The following is a 23,486-nucleotide window of genomic DNA, read 5'->3' on the forward strand; positions in this document are numbered from 1 at the left end:
TTGTTGTTTTTAAATCAGGTGTTGTGTTTGCCTGGCTAGGCCTCAAGGCGAAGGTGGCGGGGGCAACGCACCGGGGGGGGTGAGGGCGGGGGTGGATGTCAAAGTCTTGCTTGGCGGGGCGGGGGGGGCGGGGGGGGGGGGGAGGATAGGCAGAGGGGGGATAGGCAGAGGTGGCCGGGCACAGGGTGAAGGGGGAGGTGGGTTGTAGGCAGGGGGGAGGTCGGGCATAGGCGACGGTACAGGCGGAGGCACGCGCAGGTTTGCGATGCGACGGTGGGAGTTTATTTTTGAATTCAATGTGCGGGGTTGTTTATACTTGAAGTAGTGAAAATGATCTTTTAGTTCCATATTCCAAAATCTTTTTAAGTTGGTTCAAAATGTCTTTTGCAAGAGTTATTACTCAAAATGGTTAGGTGGAACATGGCAGCCTTAGCCCCATTATATTGTCCACAGCAAAAACACGATGAGAAATGAAGTGGCTAAGATGAATGTGATAGCATGAACTTGACTCTTGACAATTGCACTAATAAATAAAACTCTGACGAGGCCCAGTTATTATCTTTTATGTATTTTCAAGAAGATCTGCACATCCCTGATGAGGAGGACATGAATCTTTATGTAGATGTTGAAATGTAGAGAGAGAAGATATGTAGAGATGCGATAGAGAGAGAAGAGACATACCATTTACACTCCCAAAGACTATATCATATTGATCACAATCTATATATATATAGATGAGACCTAGTCTAGATAGGGTGAGCTATATATAGCTCCAACACCCCCACTCAAATAAAGGTCTCTAGCTACGGATGAAAAAACCCTAGCGGAGCACTAGGGCAAAAGGAATACGAAAAGAATGGGGAGAAATAATGCTTGAACCAGACATTTGTTGAGAAACCCTTCACCCTTTACTCACACTTTGCGTTTTTGCGTTTTGCGTTTAGGGTTTGCAGCCCCAAAAAGGGGTGCCACCCTAGACTGATTGTGCCTATTTAGAGGCCACTCTCTCATTCATTCCGTACTGCTAATCCTTCACTCTGTTACTCCCACTCTCTCTTCATCAGTCTTTAGACACTCTCTCCTCTCTCTCTCTCTCTCTCTCTTTTTTTTTTTTTCGTAAAAGGTAATTGTATAAATTACGAAAAAAATACAAGATTACTTGATTACAAGATACATGACGACAATGCAAGCCATCATGCGAAGAGGTGCTAAGTACTACAAGTTATAATTTCATGGCGGAGCAAATCAGAACGATGGAGAAGAGCTAACTGCCAATACAAGAGGCCCTTAAGCCTCACAATGTGCCGCTGAACATTATGGGCGGAGTCAAACAGAAAAGCATTCCGAATGGTCCAGTTATGCCAACAGCCCCAGTATCGAAAAAAGTGATACATGAGCTTCATATGTGGCTGTGCGGGAGTAGGGTATTTGGGCTGGCCCAAAACCCAATCAAAGGGGCGCAGTGTGATACCAACCACCCCTCGCCAAACGGCCGACAAAAATAACCAGACTTTCTTAGCGACGGGGCAGGAAATAAATCGGTGGCGGGCGGATTCCATAGTAGTGGTGCAAAAGAAACAGGTGCCATTGGAGATTCGTCGCTTGGAAAGAGCCGAAGCAAGCGGAAGACCCCCAATGATCACTCTCCAAAGAAAGACTTTGTATTTAAAGGGTGTCTTGTTGACCCAGCCCTCCATCACAGTTGCCCTCCACCATGAGCGGGATTTACGCAATCCCCATAAAGCATTCGCTTTAGTAACCTAGCCATTGATTATCTTTAATCAGAAGATGATACACTTGATTAGCAGAAGCTTTGCTCAAATGCAGCCGGCCTTGTAGGTCCCAATCCTGCCAGGGATGATCCAAAGCAAGAGCAGGAAAGGGTTGTCTGCTCTGGAGCACCGTCACGAGCTGTTCCCATAAAGGCCTATATCCACGAGGGATCCGGAAAATCCTCCTAGCAGTACGAAACGAGATAAGCACATTGCGACTGGCAAGGGTGGCATCCGCAACTGAAGACAAGCCCAAACGTGCCATCCGATTGAATTGTGGTCTAAGCTCATGTTTACCTTCCCACGAAAGTAAACGCGAGACTGCCAGTAATTCCAATTGAAAAGAGTTAGTAGCCAGGCGATCCTCCGTTGGGTGCCACTGAGCCTTTCGAAGGACGTGTTTCCAGGAACACACCAAACGAGTAAGCAGCGATGAAGAAGAACTGGAAAACCGCGAATCCGCATTAAGAACGTGCCACCAAGAACTCCGGAGTCGGGTATTGCCATGCCGAAGCCCATGACCCTCAAGGAAAGAACGGGCGATAGCGACCCACGAATGATGATCATCCGAGCACATGGCGCGGAAAAGGGACCAACGGAGTGCTTGCATGTGAGTTTGGGCATCTAAAATAGCTCCGCCACCCATGCTTTTGGGGGTGCACGCATGCGACCACGAGATCCAGGAAATACCTGCATGCAATGAGTCCTTCTTCCAGAGCATGAAGCGAATAGACTGAGTGAGAGCATTCAGAGTCGTAGGAGTCCAGGGCAACAATGGCAAGAAATATGTGATCATTGGCAACATAATTATCTGGGCTACTTTGAGGCGAACATGAAAAGGCCAGACCTGAGACTTCCAGTACATAAACTTGGCCACCATCTTCTGAGAAATCCACTGCAGAAGCTGCTTTGGGGGAACATCAACACCCAACGGGTATCCAAGATGCCTGACAATGGAACCTCGAGGAACAACCAGACCCTGCCAGTCCAAGGACTGCAAATCCGACTCCGTACAGCTTAGAATGGCTGATTTGAGCGGATTGATACGAAGGCCTGACGCCTGGCCAAAGAGACCCCAAACATCCAATGCTTTTCGAAGGTTATCCTTGTCCGCACGCAAAATCATAAAAGTATCATCCGCCAGGGATTGGCTAATGAAATGTTGTCCTGTAGGAAGCGACAGTCCGGCCAACTGGGAAGAGGCGGCCATATGTGATAACATGGAAAGAACTGGATGTGTCGCAAGGGCAAAGAATAAAGGGCTCAAAGGGCACCCTTGTCTGACAGAACGGGCAAGGACAAATGGCTCAGTAACACCTCCGTTCAACATGACTCGCGAAGACGCCTCAGCACTAATGGTGTAGATCAGACGAGACATCCGAGCACCAAAGCCCATAGCAGACATAAGGTCAGCAACAAAAGACCAGTCCAGATAGTCAAAAGCCTTTTCCAGGTCCAGTTGAATCAACACCACCTCTTGATTAGAATGCCGGGCATAATCAATGGCCAATTGGGCATTCAAAACATTGTGTAGAATATTTCGGTCCTTAATGAAATCGTACTGGAGAGGGTGCACAAGGGCAGGGAGATGCTTATGGAGCCGATTCACCATTACTTTGGAAAAGATTTTGTACATGGAACCCATCAAAGAAATGGGGCGCCAGTGTGTCAACTTAGATGGCGAAGGAACTTTTGGAAGCAGTTTAATAAGTCCTTGTTTCCATGAGGGAGGCATGATCCCCGTTTCCCACACCTGCTGAAACAAAGCCTACAATGGTTTCGCCAGTTGGGTAGCGAAAGCTTTAAAGAACTCATTGGTGAGACCATCCCAACCCGGACTTTTATCTTTGGGCAAGTGTAACAAGACATCCATAACCTCTGCTTCACCAATATCTGACTCTAGAGTAGCTTGCATGTCCTGTGGTAGCTGATTGCGGACCAGGTCATAAAAGACCGAACGGGCCTGAGTAATTTGGGCTGAAGGAGAAGAAGCGGAACCGAGAAGGTCACGGAAATAATTCCTGCACATATGCACAATAGTCTGTGGATCCAGGATAAGGTGGCCTTGTGCATCCTCGAGTCTGGTCATATTCTCTCGAGTAGGAGAGGCATGGAGAGCTCGAAAGAACTTATGGGTCTTACATGCACTATCTTGCAAAGTCTCTGTTAGATGTTGCAATTTGGCCTGCTGATACGATTTTAACTGGAATTCTTTAACAAGATCGGCCACCCGCATGGCCAGTGCAAGCAGAAATGCATCATCCGGAGTGTCCATCAGCAGGGAGCGAACCAAAAGCAGCAGGTCCTCCGCTGCCTGTCCACGGCGCCGACAAAGAGAGGCATGATAGATCCCATATTGCCGAGCAACCCGCTGCACATTAGAGAGCAATCGGTCAAATGATGCAGTGGCCTGAGAGGAAAAGTCCAAGGAGAATCTGTCAAGCAATTGCTGCATATAGCCCTGAAAAATTGTATGCTTTAAGTAGGAGGAGTTGAAACGCAAAGGGAGTCTCTCCAGAAATTGCTTGAAAGGGGCAATGGGTTGTGCAAGCAACTCGAACTGCAGAGGGAAATGGTCCGACAAGACATATTGCTGCAACACTTTTATTTCGAGCATCTCAGGCAGAAAATCATCATTCTGCATGATATATATGCGGTCCAACCGCGACCATGTTGTGGCATACTGGGCCGAATGGAAAGTAAAGCCTGGAGAAGACGGGTGTAGCCAGGACCAAAGATCTTGCTTAAGAACAGCAAGAGCCAACTCTTGCCACATACGACTTTCCGGCGCATCCATGACCGAGTGCTCCGATGTAGACTGGGAAGAATCAACACACATATTGAAATCCCCCATGAAGAAGCCCCGTCTGCCAAGTGACAAGGAAGTCTGCAAAGTCTGCCAAAGCTCCCGGCGAGATAACGAATCATTCGGAGCATAAAGGCCAAGTAACCATAGGATTTCCCCTTCGAATAAGATTTCAACCACCAAAAAGCGGCCATGAACATCATTTTTAATAAGAACAGGCTGATATTTGGCATGTACAATCATGAGCACACCCGAATAATGCATGGCCTGTGTTCCTGCATAGAACAAACGTTAGCCATGGCAATCCACAACTTTACCGGCGTCACCGTGACTCTTGTGCTCAACAGCGCACAGGACATTCCACTGATTCTCATACAATGCAGTCCACATGGCATGTTGCTTGTGGCGAGAACAAATTCCTCGCACATTCCACGTGGCTATTTTCATGTGTATACAAAACACAATCAGGTACGAGGCACAGCTTGCTTGGATTTGACTTTGTCGGCGAGAATGTCCAGGACTCCCTCATCCAAGAAATCTGCCAACACCGCAAAAGAGTTCTGAGGACCAGATTTGGAAGTTGACGGCATATCTGCTTGCTTGGGGTTGGAACGTGGGTAACGACGGTCCCACGGAGTAATGACGTTGCCTCTGTTATCAAAAGCCAGCTGTGCAGGTGGACCCCTGAAACGATCCGAATACATTTTCCTGGCGGGCTGATGACGGGGAGCTGAAGAAACCATAGCAGGAGCAGAGCGCTCGGACGACATCATTTCCTTCCTGCGCATATATGTTCGCATGGAATCGTGTGAGGTAGTAGGCCCAGTACTCTCCATGCCAGCACCAATCCTGTTGCCTTTTTTGGCACGTACTTCAACCCAATCAGTGGCACGGGAATCCAGACCCGAAACCTGTTGTTTACCTTTGGCCAGAACTTGGGGCGGGTGGATAGTATCCAGCGACGGAGCATCACACACCATATCTTCCATGGGCGGAGCAACATGAGCTGCATCTGAAACGTGTTGTTGCTCGGGGCATTCAGCCATAAAGTGCCCCAACTGTCCACAGGAAAAGCAATGGCCTGCAAAATTGCCCCATTTCAAACAAAAGTGTAACGGATGCATGCCAGAGCAATTGAGGCGTAACCAGGCAGGCCGTTTTCGTGCAGTATCCCATAACATGCACAAGCGGTTGCGATTCACAGCCCTGAGACTGGGAGGGACCAGAACCGTGCCCACAGCGGCCATAGCATCCTTTAATAGCGGCCAATAAACAGCCGGACAATTTTCCACTTCTACCCACACAGGGCATTCACGTTGCAGGAGGCGCTGGAAATCTGCCATCGGGCACCATGGAACCACATGAACCAACCGACGATCGAAAAACAAAGGCAGTTTAGACAGGAGAGCAGCACGGTGCGTCTGTTTTCAAGAGGACCTCAAAAAAACCTCGGGATCCAACAAAAATCTCTTCAACACATTTCCCTTGTAGCAGACTCTGCAGCCATTGGCGAATACGGGAAAGCAGCGGAATTCGACCAGTGAAGAAGAGTATCACCGCGCGATAATAAAATACCGAAAAGGAGCGTAGGACAGTTTTTGGCTCGACGGTAGCTTCTAGAACATCGTCTGGAGCAGAGGTAGAGAAGGCTTCCTGATTATGTTGAACATATTCACCAAGCAGAGTGTTGGCAAATTCCAACAGATGCTCCTAGTCCACCTCCTGAGAGTCCACAGGATCCGAAGCAACCTGCGCATAGGAACGATCCGGAGTAATGCCTATCTCTTCCGGGGTGTGCTTGGTACGTTTACCCGCAGGCTGGATGTCAGGACCGGGGGGCAATTCTTCAGTGCACGGAACCTTATCCTCCGGTTCCTCAGCATCAGAGTCCGGGCCAAGTGCTGCCACCGTTTGGTCTATGAAATCCAGATCCAAACCAGCCATCGTGTATGACGAACTGATCTCGAAGAAGGACTGACCGACACACACACTCTCTCTTTCTCTCTCTCTCTCTCTGTGTGTACAGAGCAGAGGGCACGCGATCCTGGACGCTGCCTCTCTGACGAAGGTCAGGTTTAGGGTTTCACATGAGCTGGGCGCCTCTGCACGAAAGGAGGAGCACACGCAGGCGGCGCCTCGAACCGCGGCAGAGGTGAAGTTGACGGGGCGGCTGCAGACGATTCAGCGGGACAGGCAGGAGACACGGCGGATGCGCTGACTCTCGGCGTCAGGGGTAGGCTACCGTGGATAGGGCGTCAGGAACAGGGCGTCTGGGCGTGGACAGGGCGCCAGGAGCAGAACGCGATGGCGGCTCCAGGAGCATGGCGTCTGCTCCCGACGGCTCCAAGAGCGAGACGTCAGAAAGATGGCGCCAGGTATTCCGCTGGCAGCGCAAGGAGCAGGCGCGACGGTCAGAAACAGACGTCGATGCAGCCCTCGACTATGGTGAACAAACGCGAACTACCGACGAACAGAGGCGACGACTGGGCTGGCGCGAACGGGGGGTGACGACTGGCAGGTCGTCAGGCGGCGACGACGCAGATGGGGACAACAGCAGGGCGCGCCAGACCATGCGATGGCAGGGCGGCACGACGCAGGAGCACCATCGCGACTCTCTCTCTCTCTTTTTTTTTTTTCCCCGTAAAAGGTAATTGTATTAATTACGAAAAAAGTACAAGATTACATGATTACACGAGTACAAGAGACACGAGGGCCGTAGGCCAACATGTGGGAAATCCCCAAACTAGTATACTAAAAAGGCTACACCAATCATGGCAAGGACCCAGAGGCAATTGCCAAATGCCAGGAATGCAAATCCTCCCGAGGGAGCAAGTCAGAGTGCCTGATGAGATCTAGCTGCCAATGCAAGAGCCCTTTAAGCCTTGCAATATGTCGCGGTACATTAGAGGCCGAATCAAAGAGAAAAGCATTTCGGGTGGTCCAAATGTGCCAGCATCCCCAGTATGTGAAAAAGGGAAATAAGATCTTCATATGTAACTGTGGCGGCGTGGGATACTTTGGGCGCACAAAAACCCAATCAAAAGGAGTCAGTGAGGACCCCACCACTGTGCGCCAGATTTGGGACAAGAGAGACCAGATATTCTTGGCGAGCGGGCAAGAAAGAAAACGATGTCGGGCCGATTCCGCCATAGTGGTGCAGAAGAAACAATTGCCATTCGAGATTCGACGCTTGGAAAGGGCCGAGGCAAGAGGAAGACCACCAATCATTACCTGCCACAGAAAGACCTTGCATTTGAAAGGTGCCCTATTCTGCCATTCCTCCATCAGCGTTGCCTGCCACCATGACAGTGATTTCCGCAGGCCCCAAACAGTATTAGCTTTCACACCCAGCTATTGGTGATCTTTAATAAGAAGATGATACACCTGATTAGTAGAGGCCTTTTCTAGAGTCAACCGGCCTGCAAGGTCCCAGTCCTGCCAAGGGCGATCCATAGCCAGGGCAGGAAAGGGTTGCCTACCCTGAAGTTCCGACGAAAGCTTCCCCCATAAATCACGGTATCCGCGCGGGATCCTGAAAAGTCTCCTAGCAGTCCGAAACGATGCGAGGACATTGCGAGTAGCAAGGGTAGCATCCGCAATCGAAGTCACACCCAAACGGGCCATGCGGTTAAATCTTGGTCTGAGCTGATGTTTATCTTCCCATGAAAGTAATCTGGATACTGGCAACAATTCCAGCTGGAAAGAATTAGTCTGCAAGCGATCCCCTACAGGATGCCAACGGGTCTTTTGGAGCACCACTTTCCAAGAGCCGACCAAGTGCAGTAACAAAGAGAAAGAGGGACTGGAAAATCGAGAGTCAGCATTAAGGACATGCCACCATGAGGCCCGAAGCCGTGTGTTACCCTGGCGGAGCCCGCTGTCCTCAAGAAAATAACGGGCTATGATGGTCCACGGGTGATGATCCACACACATGGCACGAAAAAGAGACCAACGAAGAGCCAGCATATGAGTTTCTGCATCCAAAATAGCTCCACCACCCATGCGCTTAGGGGTACATGCATGTGACCATGAAATCCAGGAAATGCCTGCCTGCAGTGAATCTTTCTTCCAGAGCATGAAACGAATGGAATGGGTGAGAGCCTTCAAAGTAGTGGGCGTCCATGGCAAGAAATACGTCAGCATTGGTAGCATAATTGTCTGAGCCACTTTGAGGCGGACATGGAACGGCCAGGCTTGCGACTTCCAATACATAAACTTCGCGGCCAGTTTTTGTGAAATCCACTCCAGCAGGTCCTTTGGCCGTACATCCACCCCCAATGGGTATCCAAGATGCCTGACAATGGAGCCACGGGAAACCACCTGGCCCTGCCAGCCTAATGACTGTAAATCCGGCTCCGTGCAACTGAGAATGGCCGACTTAAAGGCATTGATGCGAAGACCAGAGGCTTGACCAAAGAGCGTCCAAACATCTAATGCCTTGCGAATGTTGTCCCTGTCCGCCTGCAAAATCATAAAGGAGTCATCAGCCAAAGATTGGCTAATGAAGTGCTGCCCCAAAGGAAGAGATAACCCTGCCAGCTGGGCAGAAGCCACCATGGAGGATAACATTGAAAGGACCGGGTGAGTCGCCAGGGCAAAGAAGAGAGGGCTCAAAGGGCAACCCTGTCTGACCGAGCGTGCAAGGACAAATGGCTCTGTAACCCCACCATTAAGCATAACTCTTGAAGAAGCCTCAGTACTAATGGTGTAGATCAATCGGGACATCCGGATACCAAAGCCCATGGCAGACATAAGATCTGCAAGGAAAGACCAGTCCACACAATCAAACGCCTTTTCCAGGTCCAATTGAATCAAGACCACTTGCTGATTGGAGTGCCGCACATAGTCAATAGCCATTTGCACATTTAAGATATTATGCAAAATGTTGCGGCCCTTAATGAAACCATACTGGAGAGGGTGCACAATAGCTGGAAGGTGCTTGTGAAGCCTATTTGCCAGCACTTTGGAAAAGATTTTATACATCGCGCCCATCAACGAAATTGGTCTCCAGTGTTGCAGCTTTGACGGCGAAGGGACCTTGGGAATCAGTTTGATAAGGCCTTCTTTCCATGAAGAAGGCATGACCCCTGTTTCCCAAACCTGCTGAAACATGACCACCAATGGCTTTACCAACTGCGTGGCCAAGTGCTCAAAAAATTCATTAGTGAGACCATCCCAACCAGGACTTTTATCCTTAGGCAGGTGCAACAAGACATCCATAACCTCCTCTTCGCAAATATCCGCCTCCAAAGTGGCTTGCATATCAAATGGAACCTGCTGGTGGACCAGATGATAGAAGACCGAGCGGGCATGCGTAACCTGGCTAGACGGCAAGGAAGAAGAACCAAAAAGATCCATAAAATAATTTCTACACATATCGATAATGGTCTGCGGATCAGTGACCATGCGACCTTCCGAATCCTGGAGTCGAGTCATATTTTCGCGAGCCGGAGAAGCATGCAAGGCGCGAAAGAACTTATGAGACTGGCAGGCACTATCTTGCAATGTGTCGGTCAAGTTTTGCAGCTTGGCTTGCTAATAAGATTTCAAGCTAAATACTTGAATAAGATGGGCCAAACGCCTCTCCAGGGACAGTAGAAAATCATCATCTGGGGAGTCCAGGAGCAAGGAACGGACCAAGGCCAATAAGTCCTCTGCTGCATGTCGACGACGGTGACAAAGAGAGGCATTATGAATCCCATACTACCGAGCAACCCGCTGCACATTAGAGAGCAGGCGTGCGAACAAAGCCAAGCCCTCAGAGGCGAAGTCCAATAAGAACCTCTCAATCAATTGCTGCATATAACCCTAAAAAATTGGATGCTTCAAATAAGAGGAATTGAAGCGTAAAGGGAGCTTATTCAGCAACTACATAAAAGGTGCAATGGATTGTGCCCACATCTCAAGCTGGAGGGGGAAATGATCCGACAACGCATATTGCTGCAAGACCTTCATCTCCAGCATCTCGGGAAGAAAATCATCCCCCTGCATGATATACATTCTGTCCAATCGCGACCAAGTGGTTGCATATTGTGCGGAATGAAAAGTAAAACCTGAAACAGAAGGGTGAAGCCACGACCAAAGATCTTGCTTAAGTACGTGCAAAGCAAAGGAGTTCCACACCCGGGTTTCTGGCGTATCCATGACCGAATGCCCTGAGGTGGACTGAGAAGAGTCAATACACATATTGAAATCTCCCATCAAAAACCCCCTGCGGCCAAGTGCCATGGAGCCCTGCAAAGTCGACCATAGATCCCGTCGGGATGCGGGATCATTCGGAGCATAGAGCCCCAGCAACCATAAAATCTCTCCTTCAAATAAGACTTCGATTACCAGAAATCGGCCCTGCACATCATTTTTAACAAGAACAGGCTGGTATTTCTCATGGACAATCATCAGCACGCCCGAGTAGTGCTTAGCAGGTGTCCCTGCATAAAACAGACGGAATCCATGGCAATCCACAACTTTTCCTGCCTCACCGTGACTTTTGTGCTCCACTGCACACAATACATCCCACTGGTTCTCATGCAAGACAGACCACATGGTATGTTGCTTATGGCGAGAGCAAATGCCTCGCACATTCCACGTGGCAATCTTCATATATTTTCAAAAAAGGAAGTCAGGAACGAGGCGCCTGTTGCCTCGATTGCACCTTTTCGGCGAGGGCATCCAGGACACCCTCATCCAGAAAATCAGCCAATACTGCAAACGAATTCGGGCAACCTGCTTTAGAGGTAGAAGGGAAATCCACTGCCTTGGGAGTAGGGCGGGGATAACGCCTATCCCAAGGTGTAATCACATTACCTTTTGCATCAAATGCCAGCTTAGCAGGTGGGCCCTTGGGGCCCTCTGAATAGACTTTCCTTGAAGACGGATGACGGGGGGCGGACGGGGCCATAGTACGCGCATCTTGCTGTGAGGTGACCATGTCTTTCCTGCGCATGTACGTGCGCACGGAATCCAGAGAAGCATTAGGCCCAGGATCTGCCAGGCCTGCGTCCAACTTTTTACCTTTTTTTTGTCGTGCCTCAATCCAGTCAGTGTTAGGAGAATCCAAACCCCGGACCTGTTGTTTGCCTTTATCCATGACAGTAGGTGGCTGAAGGGTCTCCTGTGCCGGGGCATCGAGCACCATGTCATCCTTGGGCTGCACAACCTGCGCCTCCTCATAAGACGGTTGCCGTTCCGGGCATTCGGCCACAAAATGCCCTAATTTACCACATGAAAAGCAGTGTCCGGAAAAATTGCCCCATTTCAGGCGAAAATGCAAAGGATGCATGCCTGAACAATTGAGGCGAAGCCACGCAGGCCTTTTCCTGGCCGTATCCCATAGCATGCATAAACGGTTTCGGTTCATAGCCCTGAGGCTCGGGGGAACCAGCACTGTGCCCACAACCGCCATCGCGTCCTTCAACAATGGCCAGTATACCGCTGGACAGTTTTCCACTTCCACCCACACCGGGCATTCTCGTTGAAGCAGACGCTGGAAGTCAGCCATAGGGCGCCATGGTACCACATGGACTAAGCGGCGATCAAAGAATAGTGGCAACTTGGACAGGAGCTCAGCTCGATGCGATTCCGATTTCAACAGCACCTCATAAAAGCCGCGAGGTCCAAGAAAGATCTCCTCAACACACTCCCCTTGCAGTAAATGGTGCATCCATTGGCGAATATGTGAGAGCACTGGGATCCTGCCGGTGAAAAAAAGTATAACTGCACGGTCATAAAACACCAAGAAGGACCGCAAGACTGATTTTGGGTCCACCGTGGCTTCCAACACATCATCCGCAGCCGCAGCAGAGAAAGTTTCATTGTTATGCTGGACATAATCGCCAAGCAGAGTATTTGCAAAGTCCAGCAGATGTTCCCAGTCAATTTCCTGCGAATCCACAGGTTCAGAGGCAACTTGCGCATAGGAACGGTCTTGAGGACCCATTGGCTCGTCTGAAGTATGCTTGGAGCGTTTGCCTGCAGGCGGCAGTTCAGAACCCGGAGGCGGCTCCTCCGTGCATGGCACCATATCCTCCGGCTCCTCTGTATCGGAATCAGGGCCAAGGGCTGCCACCGTCCGGTCGAGAAAATCCATATCCAGGCCAGCCATACTGCTGTCTTCTCGCTTTCGCTCGCTCCCTCACTCTCTCTCTTTCTCGCTCTGTGCAAGTCCCGGAGGGCTCTCTCTCTCTCTCTCTCTCTCTCTCTCTCTCTCTCTCTCTCTCTCTCTCCCTCTCTCGCTCTCTCTCTCTGTACAAGAGCAGATCAGATCTCGGAGCTGAGCAGGGTTGCAGTCACGTGCTGCCAGGTTAGGGTTCCCTTTCTCTGTCACGGCACCGCAAGATGCAGAGGGCAGGCACCCGCGGGCAGCAGACGTAGAGCAGAGGGCGGACAGGACAACTGACGAAGGGGCCGAACTCGGTCGCTCGCTCGACTCCTCCCTGTCGAGCTCTGTCTCGCTCACGGGCACGCGCAGAGGTATCCAGGCGAAGACGCGTACCTGCGGACGCAGACGAGCAGAGGCCGACGGCGACTGACGTAACGCGGGCAGACGACAGGGGCTCAGGCGACGGTGGCGCAGACGACGGGGGCTCTGACAGACGACGGGGGCCCAGGCGACGAGGGCTCAGGGGCTCAGGCAACGGGGGCACGGACGACGGGGGCTCAGGCAGACGACGGGGGCTCAGGCGACGGGGACGGGGGCTCAGGCCAGCGCTCCCCTCTCTCTCTCTCTCTCTCTCTCTCTCTCTCCTACCACCATCTCCGCACTCTCCTGGCGTCAGCCTTCATCTCTAGTTGGTTGCGTTTATGGTGGCAGTGTGCTGCTCTTCAGTTGGCATCGATCCTCCATTGTTGGCGACAACATCTTCTGTGCTCCTATGCCTTGCGTTTGGGGGCCACACTTTCTTGGCGTTAGCATCAACCCTATTTGGCATCATCCTTCACTTTTCTGGCAGCTCCACCTTCTTGCGTTTGGCTGCTAGGAGGTTCCTCACCACCAGGCGTCTCTCTCTAGCAGGTGCCACCTTCATGAGGCTTGGGTTTGCAGATGGAGGCTTCATCGGTTGTCTCCTTGCTTGTAGGTACTACTCTTCATCCTTGCGTTTATAGATTCAGAGGCTCCTCACCCTTTGATGGCAGTCTCCCTGCTCCAGGCGACACATCCTCATGCTGTGTTTGGAGACTCAGTTTCTTTGGCAGTCTTCTTACACGCTAGGTATTCATTTGTGCTACAGCACTCTTGTATCAGATTAACTTTATTAGGATGATTCATCTTTCATCATCTTGTGTGTTTCTTTTCTCTCTTAGTGTTTGCCGTACACACTTTGTGTTTTACCTTGCAAACCCTACTGTCTCTCTGGTCACTTAGTCATTTTGACATTGTATCAGAGTCGGTGGTGCTCAGAGAGCCACAAAGATCCTCTTCATCAGAGAATACAAAGATTGGTTGTGATTTCGGCATCAACATTTGATTTCTCTATCATTTCCACTGCGCATTGGGAGATATCCTTTTTCTCCCTCCCACCCTCCCTTCTCAAGTTTGCCACATCGGTACCATGGCGTGTCCACCGACAGATTGCCCTCCTATTGGGTGCTACTACTGCGGCATGAACGGTCATCCCACTGCTGAAGACTATCGACATCGGCCTTTGCTCCCCACCCCTTCGGAGTATTTGCGTCTTCCACCAGGCACTTCTTGTGTCACCTCTCCTTTCTGGGCCATAGGGATCGTTCTGCATCAGCTATGATAGTATTATGCTCAAGGAAATAAGCCACATCCCATGCATACTAAGTCCTTTCGAGCACACGGAGGCTCTAAGACCTTACCAGACTATAAGTCGTTTTGGAGACCACTCCACTGTGCAGAGGTTTCCCCCATCTACTTCCAAGTACAGTGGCTTCCATGGCCCACATCTCCTCCACAGTCCACTCTTCTAAGAGGTTGCGATTGTTCCCTACCCTTGGCTCATCCTAAGCCTCCTTCTTTCCCACCCTCTTTCACTCATGTTTTGAGAGGCCACTTTCGGGTGCTTTTTTGCTTCTTCTTTCGAGCCCAGTCGGGTGCTTTTTTGCTTCTTCTTTCGAGCCCAGGTACCTTCTTCGGCACAACCAGTGGCACTTTCTTCGCCATCTGATGCTTTGCAGTCCATGAGCCATGAGTGGTTGGATTCCCTTTCTCTCTCAGATTGGGATTCAGAGGGGGCTTTTCTTACTTGGCCCTTAGAGGGGGATTCTAGTTCTTCGTCTTTAGAGGGGAACTCCTACTTCTACCCCTTCCAATTCAGAGAGAGACCCTATGTGCCATGAAGTTCTTCACACACCACCACCTTTAACTTTTGAGGAGTGGCTCTCCTTCGAGCTGTCATTTCCTCTACTCATATCCAAGATCTAGAGGATCTACCTAGATTGGCAGGGCCCTTGGGTCTTCAACAGTGACTTGGTGGCTAGGCTTTTGTATTCTTTCCAACATGGAGTCACAGAGCTTGTGCCTTCTCTCCCAAGGTTGAGTTTCGGGTTTTATAGCTCATCCAGTCTCCTAATTATATTGAAAGGTCTCCTTTCAAGTGGTATTCTCAGCTTCCAGGGTGGATCTTCTTTTTCCCTTGGTCAGTGTGGACCCTACTCCCGAGATTGAGTACGGGCCTTGGGACCACACATAGTATGACGTTCCTCCTATGCATTGCATGATTTCATCATCTTTGTACTAGGGCACGTGTTGCATGAGAATTCTTGAGCACGTAGCATTGCATCTCCATCTCACTCTTCTCTTGTTCCCCTTTTTGGGTTTGAGAGGGGGTGTTGAGAAACCCTTCACCCTTCACTCGCAATTGCGTTTTTGCATTTTTGCGTTTTGTGTTTAGGGTTTGTGTTCAGGGTTTGCAGCCTCGAAAAGGGGCGCCACCCTAGATTGACTGTGACTATTTATAGGTCACTCTTTCATTCATTCCGTACGGCTTATCCTTCAGTCCGTCACTCCCACTCTCTCTTCGTCAGTCTTCTGTAACACTCTTTGTTCCATCATCTCTCTCTCTCTCTCCTGTCGTACCACCATCTCCACACTCTCGTGGCACCAATCTTCATCTCGGGTTGTCTGCGTTTATGGTGGCAGTGTGCTCCTCTTCAATTGGCGTCCATCCTCCATTGTTGGCGACAAGATCTTCTGTGCTCTTAGATCTTGCGTTTGGAGGCCACACTTTCTTGGTGTCAGCATCGACCCTATATGACATCATCCTCCACCCTTCTGGCAGCTCCACCTTCTTGCGTTTGGCTGCCAGGGAGGTTCTTCATCACCAAGTGTCTCTCTCTAGCAGGTGCCACCTTCATGAGGCTTGCGTTTGCAGATGGAGGCTTCATCGGCTGTCTCCTTGCTTGTAGGTACTACTCTTCATCCTTGCGTTTGTAGATTCAGAGGATCCTCACCCTTTGACAGCAGTCTCCCTGCTCCAGGCGACACATCCTCATCCTGCGTTTGGAGACTTAGAGGCTTCTTTGGCAATCTTCCTGCAAGCCAGGGATTCCTTTGTGCTACGGCACTCTTGTATCAGATTCACTTTATTAGCATGATTCATCTTTCATCATCTTCTGTGTTTCTTTTCTCTTAGTGTTTGCTGTACACACTGTGTTTTCCCCCGGAAACCCTACTGTCTCTCTGGTCACTTAGTCATTTTGACAACATTGATGTTGTGTCACAAATATTTCAGATTGACGTTCTAATCAGTTCTATGTAAGGAATAGTAGCAAATATGACAGGTTTTATTAACATGATACAATCTTGTTGTTGATGCCAAACAAGATCATTTATGAATAAAATCCTCTCATGTTGATAGCGTCTGACACATTGTCTACTATTTGTGCTAAGTTCTTGCAACCTGAGCTATTCGGCTAAGGTGACTCATATTATCAGTGTCTAGAGGATGCGTGGAAACCCAGTCTTATGGGGATACTGAAATTAGTCAAGGCAGTAATATAACAGGAAGACATTTGTTTTGATGCTTCAAGTGGAGTTGGCTTTGTGCTAGTGGTGAAGTGTCACAATGTCAAAGCTGAGTCTAGATTCCCCTGGTTAGAAGATACTTTTAAAGTTCTCAGCCCATTCAACCGTGGAGACCACCTTTAGATGCAAAGCACATATTATTGGCCTATAAACAGCCATTGGCTCTTTTCTTGGCCAGTTTCAAGTCTATTGCTTTGGAATAGTCCTATGCTTCTCAAGAGATTAAATCCTTAGGGATTCTTAGAACTCAAGCATTTCGGTTTAAGAACTTTTTTTGAGCTTTCAGAGAAGGGAGATGGGGGAGGAAAAAAGAGGGTTGGGGGGTGGTTGGGGGGATAGAAAGCAAGAATGAGAAAGTGGATGTGGCAGGGAGATGATTAACATGACAGCTGCCATTGGAGGAGAAACCAGGGGGAAGAATAGGAAAGGGTGGGGCTGGAGATAAGAGCCATCAAATACTCACAATCCAAAGCCATCTACCCATAGTTAGGCATTGATAAGGAGTTGGACCCGGCCATTCTGTGGGGAATGTAATGTGGACATTGGACCCTGCCCTTCCTTAGGTTCAATGTGGAAGCACCCCTTTTTCTGGGATTGCCTATCCTATGCTAGAAGGCTTAGGGATTCCTGTTACACTGAGATCTTACCTCTGATGCTAAGCATTCTTTGGGGTCTGTTGGTGCTTCTTTGTGCTTGAAGAACATGGCCAGTGATGGCAATATCTATGATAGACGGGCTGTGCAGTTCCATCGAGAGAAATTTCTAAGATTGATTTAGGGGGGAGTGATATAGTCACTTGTCTTTTGCTTAAACGTGCCTTTGTTGCATGCAACAGCCAATCTGTGTCAATTTATAATGAAGAACATGTGCACATTATGAAGGTTAGCTATGTGCCTGCGTTCCCACAAAAACTATGCACGAATCCGCAAGTACTTTTGGCACCAAGCAAGTAATCTTCCTTTCAAGGTCCATTGTACTTGGTAAAGATTTTATGGCTAAGTTTGGCATGCTATGGCAAATGTATCACCTTCTGCACCGAAGTATGAAGTTCCTGCCTATCCTTCATTCCATTGATAGATGGGACGGTAACTTATTATGATGAAGAATGGGGGGGTCATCTCTTGTTTTGTTAGGTCCTGTCAGTTTGGAGGAGTCCAGGAAGTGCCACATGAGTGAGGAATAGAAGCAGAGAGACATGGGTGGATGATTTATTGGATGAGAGGGAAGGGTGAAGAGAAGGAACAGCATTTGATCTAAGAAGGCCACTGAGTCAAAACACGATTCTGCCATGAATTTCTGGAAGAGGGATGCGGCCATGTCTTGAGTATTGGGAACTTGTGAGATTGACTGTACCCTCCACCCTGACTGCAGCAGTAACGCAGGCACTCAACTAGATGGGCACTGGTGGGGCCAAGCTATGCTGCCATTTCCATATTCATGGGCTGCATGAAGCTCTTTATGTATGTCCCAATGTGGGCATGGGCTATTTATAGAACATCCACATGGCTAGAGTTCCCCTCTGTGGTGAAGGAACATTGACTGATATCTTCACATTGGGTTTTTTGGTGCTATCAAGCTGGGCATTCACAAAACACAAGTTGTGTTCAGTCCTGAATGGTCAAAAGTGTAAAACTGCAGCAGCCTGTTTTTCCTCCATGAATAGCACCAAGTCGTCTGACTTTAGACATGAACCACTGGTAGAAGAGTCATGTGAGGAACAAAAAACCAAAAAATGTTTATGAAATGGCCAAAAGATGGGCAAGAAGAGAGTTTTGAGAAGCTCCAATGGTAAAGAAAATGGACAATTTGTTTAATAGTCTGGACCCTACCAATTACATTAGGATTGTACAGGTCTCTGACCAGATTGGACATATCATAATATATGGATCCATCCATGGAGAGATTGCAACCATGCTATATATTCATTATTCTGTATCTGTCTAGATTGATATTGCACTAGTGTCAATTAGATCACTTATCTTTATTCTTAGCAGGGTCTTACTGAACTACAATGTACTTTTTATGTATGTTAGGGTGGTACTAGTATTAATATGTTATTTATTATTGTGTAAAACCACCTCTTATCACACTACAGTCTACTATTATTGAAGGTTGAAAAACATAATGAGCTTGCTTGTATGGCTTGTCTGAGAAGCTTAGTAGCTCCATAACAATAAGTTTGACTCTTGCATCTTTTAGTAGTGCCTGATAGGAGCAGTGGGCTTTCTTGTTGGATGAGTTTGGCATCATGAAGTTGAAAGTTGTCAGATGAGTGTTCTGCTCTTTTACCATAACTATTTCTGGGACTACAGAGGCTATTTGAGATTGCATGAATTCACTTTATGCAATATACAACTATATTTTACTCTAGCTTGTCTCATGATATATGTTTGAATATGCCCTAGCTTGAACACGAGGAATCAAGAAAAGGTTGGATTTGCTGTCTGTAGGTCTATGCCAAAGCCAAATCGTGTGAAAGCACCTAAAAAAACTTTACCACGTGGTACAAAATGGTCATATCCATTAAATATAAAGGCTAAATGTTCTGCCATTGTTTTCAATGTGGTACAGTGTGCATTATTTCCGTGAACAGTTGTTGCTTAGTTATGATGTTTGTCTTCGGTCTGTTTCTTGTTTTCAAGTATGGTGGTTAGTGCTATTCCACTAGCTCAGACTCCTCAAATATTGGAGGCCTTAATTTTACCACTGGCTACATCCCTACAGGTATGTGGCTATGTGTTGCAATATTTGTTCCTTTCTAGCAATAAAATATTCTTCTGTGTGTAATGGTTTGTTCCTGATTTGCACAAATACTTGATGAATTTGTCAGCAAGTGTTGACTGAGTCTCAGCAAAGTGGGTCTGGCCAGCATTTGAGCTCAAGCCAGTTCATAGTTCCAATTGACAGATTAGCAAACATATTCAGGTCAGCAAGTTTAAGCTCTGTGTGTCTTTTTTGAGTCCATTTGCTTTTGTTATGTCTTGATTCTTTTTTGTAAACATTTCCTTTTTCAGGTGTGTCAGTCAAGCAGAGCCTCTTGCAAATGTGTTCAAAAGTTTATGGGCCCTCTTGAGGTTGGCTTTCTCCCAGTAAGTATCGAGATTAGGCTATGCATCTAGTCAGAAAGAAATGTTTGCACATAAGATTCTTGCCATCTGATACACCGAGTTGCGATAGTTCATCTCTTAAAATTTAGGACTGGCTATACTGACTCATCATGTATAATGAGTAAGAATAGCTTACAAGATATGAGCTGGCAGCGTGGAATATCATTTTGTGCGTAGCAGAAAGGAGATCTCCAGACAAGTTTGGGTGAGGGAGAAAAATACAAGGCATGTTTGTTGCTGTTTGGCACATGGTGAGGACCATGGAGACCAAAAGATAACGCTTGTGAACTCTGGTCCTACCTGAGTTAAAAAACTTCATCCACCTGAAATCTCAACTCATCGTCTGCTGCATAAATATTTGAAGCTTAGCCTTAATTCCTGCCATGATGTTTTTCCTATTGATTATTATGATTCTTTCCAGGTTTCCTGTACAAAGCTGCTTATCACCTTTCTATTGGAACCCTTTGTACCTATGGTGAATCTCCTGCTAGTGCAAAAACCAGTGAGAACCTGCAAAAACAAAGCTGTCCTCTCCCTTTGCATTGAGATTGTTGATCACCTGATCTGAAGTATATGCTGAATGAGATGTAATGTTGTGGAGCATCATGTGTGAAATGCCGAGCTCCTTATCTGAAATTTTGCTGCATGGCATGTAACCACGTTGAGTAGTTACGAATGCAAAGCTTTCTGAAATGGTCTCCTTGCTGAGGTTAAAAGGTGAGCATAATAGGGGAGTGAGAATGTTTTATTAGTTCCTGAGGCAATGATTACAAAGCCATTTCTGTCAATTTGTCATTCTTTCATATATGACCAAGGATGAAAAATTTTGAAATTCCTTCTGTTAGATGCTGGATATCTGGAAGAAGTTATTGCTATAGAGATTAGGTACTATTGTTCTTGCTATAGAGATTAGAGATTAGTGGTCTTCTTCTTGGTGATGAGCCATGGGAAAAGTCATTGCTATGAAGATTAGAGACCATTGTTCTTGCTGATGGACCAAGGCAGCTTAGCATTCACTGGAGTTCTCAGTACATCTGCACCACAAGGCTTGGGAATGATTTTGAGATTACATGCTTGGAGATCAGTACCTCAGGACTTTACTACATTGACCCAACCATTGTTTAAGAGAAGTTGGCAGCCAGTTCTCTTCAAGTAGCTACTCAGAACAAAGAGGTGCTGCATCTTTGAAGAGAGGATACACTTATCTTCTCGGGGTGTTCTCTTTGCAGTTAGCTTTTATAGTGGGGCAGTGCTTTGCCTTCCTTGAGCTACCAGCTCAATCATAGAGATAGAGGCGTTGTGGCATCAGAGGCGCTAGAGACATGATGGAGAGCATTAGGGAGGTGGTGTCCCAAGAGTGGAGGATTGATACATACAGTTCTATGACATTGGACTCTTCATTAGAGAAGATATCCTTTGGTGTAGGGGCTAGAGACATGCACTAGCATTCGGCTGCATAGGATATATCACCACCTTTCGTTGGTGACTTCTGGAGGAGATTGAAGGACATATTTAGACCTAGAAAGATTTCATTCTTTTTGTGGTTACTAGCACACAGAAGGCTAGTAGTTGATACTTGGCTTGGCCATGACAGAGACCTTCTTCCTTGTATTAGATGCGTGGAAACTGAGGAGACACAGAGACAGTAGCATTTGGTATTGCCCTAAGGCTCAGGAAATTGGGACAAGAGCCCTTAGGATGGTGTGCCATGGCACTATGGAGTGGATGATAGTGACATGAGGGACAGTTTCATGGGTTACAAGTAGAGGCCTGACACTTGGATATGATGATGTATAGATGTGTCAAACTTACCTTTTCTCGGGGGCTGCTGTGATAAGGATAATAAAAGGAACATTCCCTGGCAGTTTAGTGAAGGTTAATAATATTGTATGTCCCTCTTGTTGACCTATCACATTCACGGGCCTCCAACAACCACGATCCATCCATTGACCCAGTCAGAGTTCATTTGGCAAGCTTTAACCTCTTCACCTAGAATTTATCCAGATTGTCATTTAAGCTTGATCGAGGAGGTGCACTGTTGTGCGTAGCCTGATATCATTATGTCACTTTCTTAGTGAATTTAGAAATGCTAGTTCCTCTCTAATTTGATATGCAGTCTCTCTTCTTTGTTCAGATTCTTGTTTGCTGTATCGTTTAATTTTAGAAAGGGTCCCCAAGAGGTTGAATAGATGGCTATAGAGTACTAAACAACCTTGCCACCATCTATCACCACGTACCTAGGATATGAGAAAGATACAAACATAGTTGTCAAGTACGAAAGGTACGGTATGGTACGATAAAATACGGTACTAAATGGTATCTTAAGATTTTATAAGGTACGGTATGATATTAGTACGAAAAAAAACTTGATTATTTTGGACTAAAGATAATAGAATAGATATTTCAAGTCTAAATAGCAATTCTATTAGAGTATATAAGATGAATACTTGAGGGTAAATGGTAAAATGCCAAAAACCTAATGTTGTGTGCACAACATGCGCTACTGCTACCTACAACTTACGACTACATAGATGGGAGTTGATACATCATACATGAATGATCATACAAATAAAAGAAGTGTGGGCTTGAGAGAGAGAAGGTTGATAGAAATTGTTTGAATCTCAAACAGCCTAAGCTCATGGAGAATCATATTAATATAAGGAGCATTTAGCTCATCCCAAAGTGCAGTTCGAATGGGAAAAGATGTATCCATTAAGTTGGTACCTTATAGTACTTATACGTAAGGTACGGTACCTTAAGTATGGTATAGTATGAAACCTTTCTTATGTGGTACTATTGCAACTATAGTCAAGAGAGAGAGAGAGAGAGGGAGAGAGAGAGAGGTTCTTAATTTACAAAAAAGAGAGAGGTTCTTAATTCAGACTCTCGGTTTTCTAGTCCTTCCTCATCCTTGCTTGTTCATTTGGTCTGCTCCTGGAAATTGGTTCTCCAGAAGGCTCGTTGGCATCACGCGGAGGACCGCTTACATGCTAACTCTTTTCAACTGGAATTGTTGGCAGCCTCGCGATTACTTTCTTGGGAAGGCAAACATGAGCTCAGATCAAAATTTAACCGCATGGCACGTTTGGGCTTGACTTCAGTTGCAGATGCCACCCTTGCCAGTCGTAACGTCTTGATATCCTTTCGTACAGCCAGGAGGCTTTTCAAAATCCCTCGTGGATACCGTGATTTATGGGAACAGCTTTTGTCAGTGCTCCAAGCCCTTGCTTTGGATTGTCCTTGGCAGGACTGGGACCTTGCGGGTCGGTTGAATTTGGAAAAGGCCTCAGCTAACCAGGTGTATCATCTTCTAATTAAAGACCATCAATGGCTGGTTACTAAAGCTAATACTGTATAGGGATTGCGGAAATCTCAGTCATGGTGGAAGATAACTATGATGGAGGGTTGGTTGAACAAGACACCTTTCAAATGCAAGGTCTTTCTTTGGAAGGTGATGATTGGTGGTCTTCCGCTTGCTTCAGCCCTTTCCAAGCGTCGAATCTCTAACGACCATTGTTTCTTTTGCACCACTACTGTGGAATCGGCCCGTCATCGATTTATTTCGTGCCCTCTCGCTAAGAATATCTAGTCGCTCTTGTCAGCGGTTTGGCGAGCAGTGGTTGCCTTCTCGCTAAGTCCTTTTGATTGGGTTTTTGTAAGACCAAAATACCCCACACCGGCACAGTCGCATATGAAGATCTTGTTTCACTTTCTTAGATACTGAGGATGCTAGCACAATTGTACCACTCGGAATGCCTTTCTTTTTGATTCGGCCTCTAATGTCCCGGCACATATTGTGAGGCTTAAAGGTCTCT

General features: G+C 47.4%; 1 protein-coding gene across 4 annotated transcripts in view; it reads left to right on the plus strand.

The window, feature by feature from the left end:
- The window catches only part of MOS14 (ARM repeat superfamily protein), a 256,030-nt gene that overhangs the window by 190,364 nt on the left and 42,180 nt on the right, over positions 1 to 23,486 (plus strand). For 3 of the 4 annotated variants that reach the window (XR_015693625.1, XM_087696202.1, XM_087696193.1), the window contains exons 20-22: positions 19,207 to 19,288; positions 19,395 to 19,489; positions 19,579 to 19,653. Coding sequence is in view for 3 of the 4 variants with exons in the window: in XM_087696202.1 (XP_087552328.1) it covers positions 19,207 to 19,288; positions 19,395 to 19,489; positions 19,579 to 19,653 (252 nt within the window). In the remaining variant the exon portion in view is untranslated. The remainder of the gene's footprint in view (positions 1 to 19,206; positions 19,289 to 19,394; positions 19,490 to 19,578; positions 19,654 to 23,486) is intronic. The other variant, XM_087696211.1, reaches the window with a different exon arrangement.

The sequence above is a fragment of the Lygodium microphyllum genome, chromosome 2 (genome assembly GCF_053477565.2).
Source record: "Lygodium microphyllum isolate KBCC chromosome 2, Lygodium_microphyllum_v1.1.10, whole genome shotgun sequence".
NCBI classification, from domain to species: domain Eukaryota; kingdom Viridiplantae; phylum Streptophyta; class Polypodiopsida; order Schizaeales; family Lygodiaceae; genus Lygodium; species Lygodium microphyllum.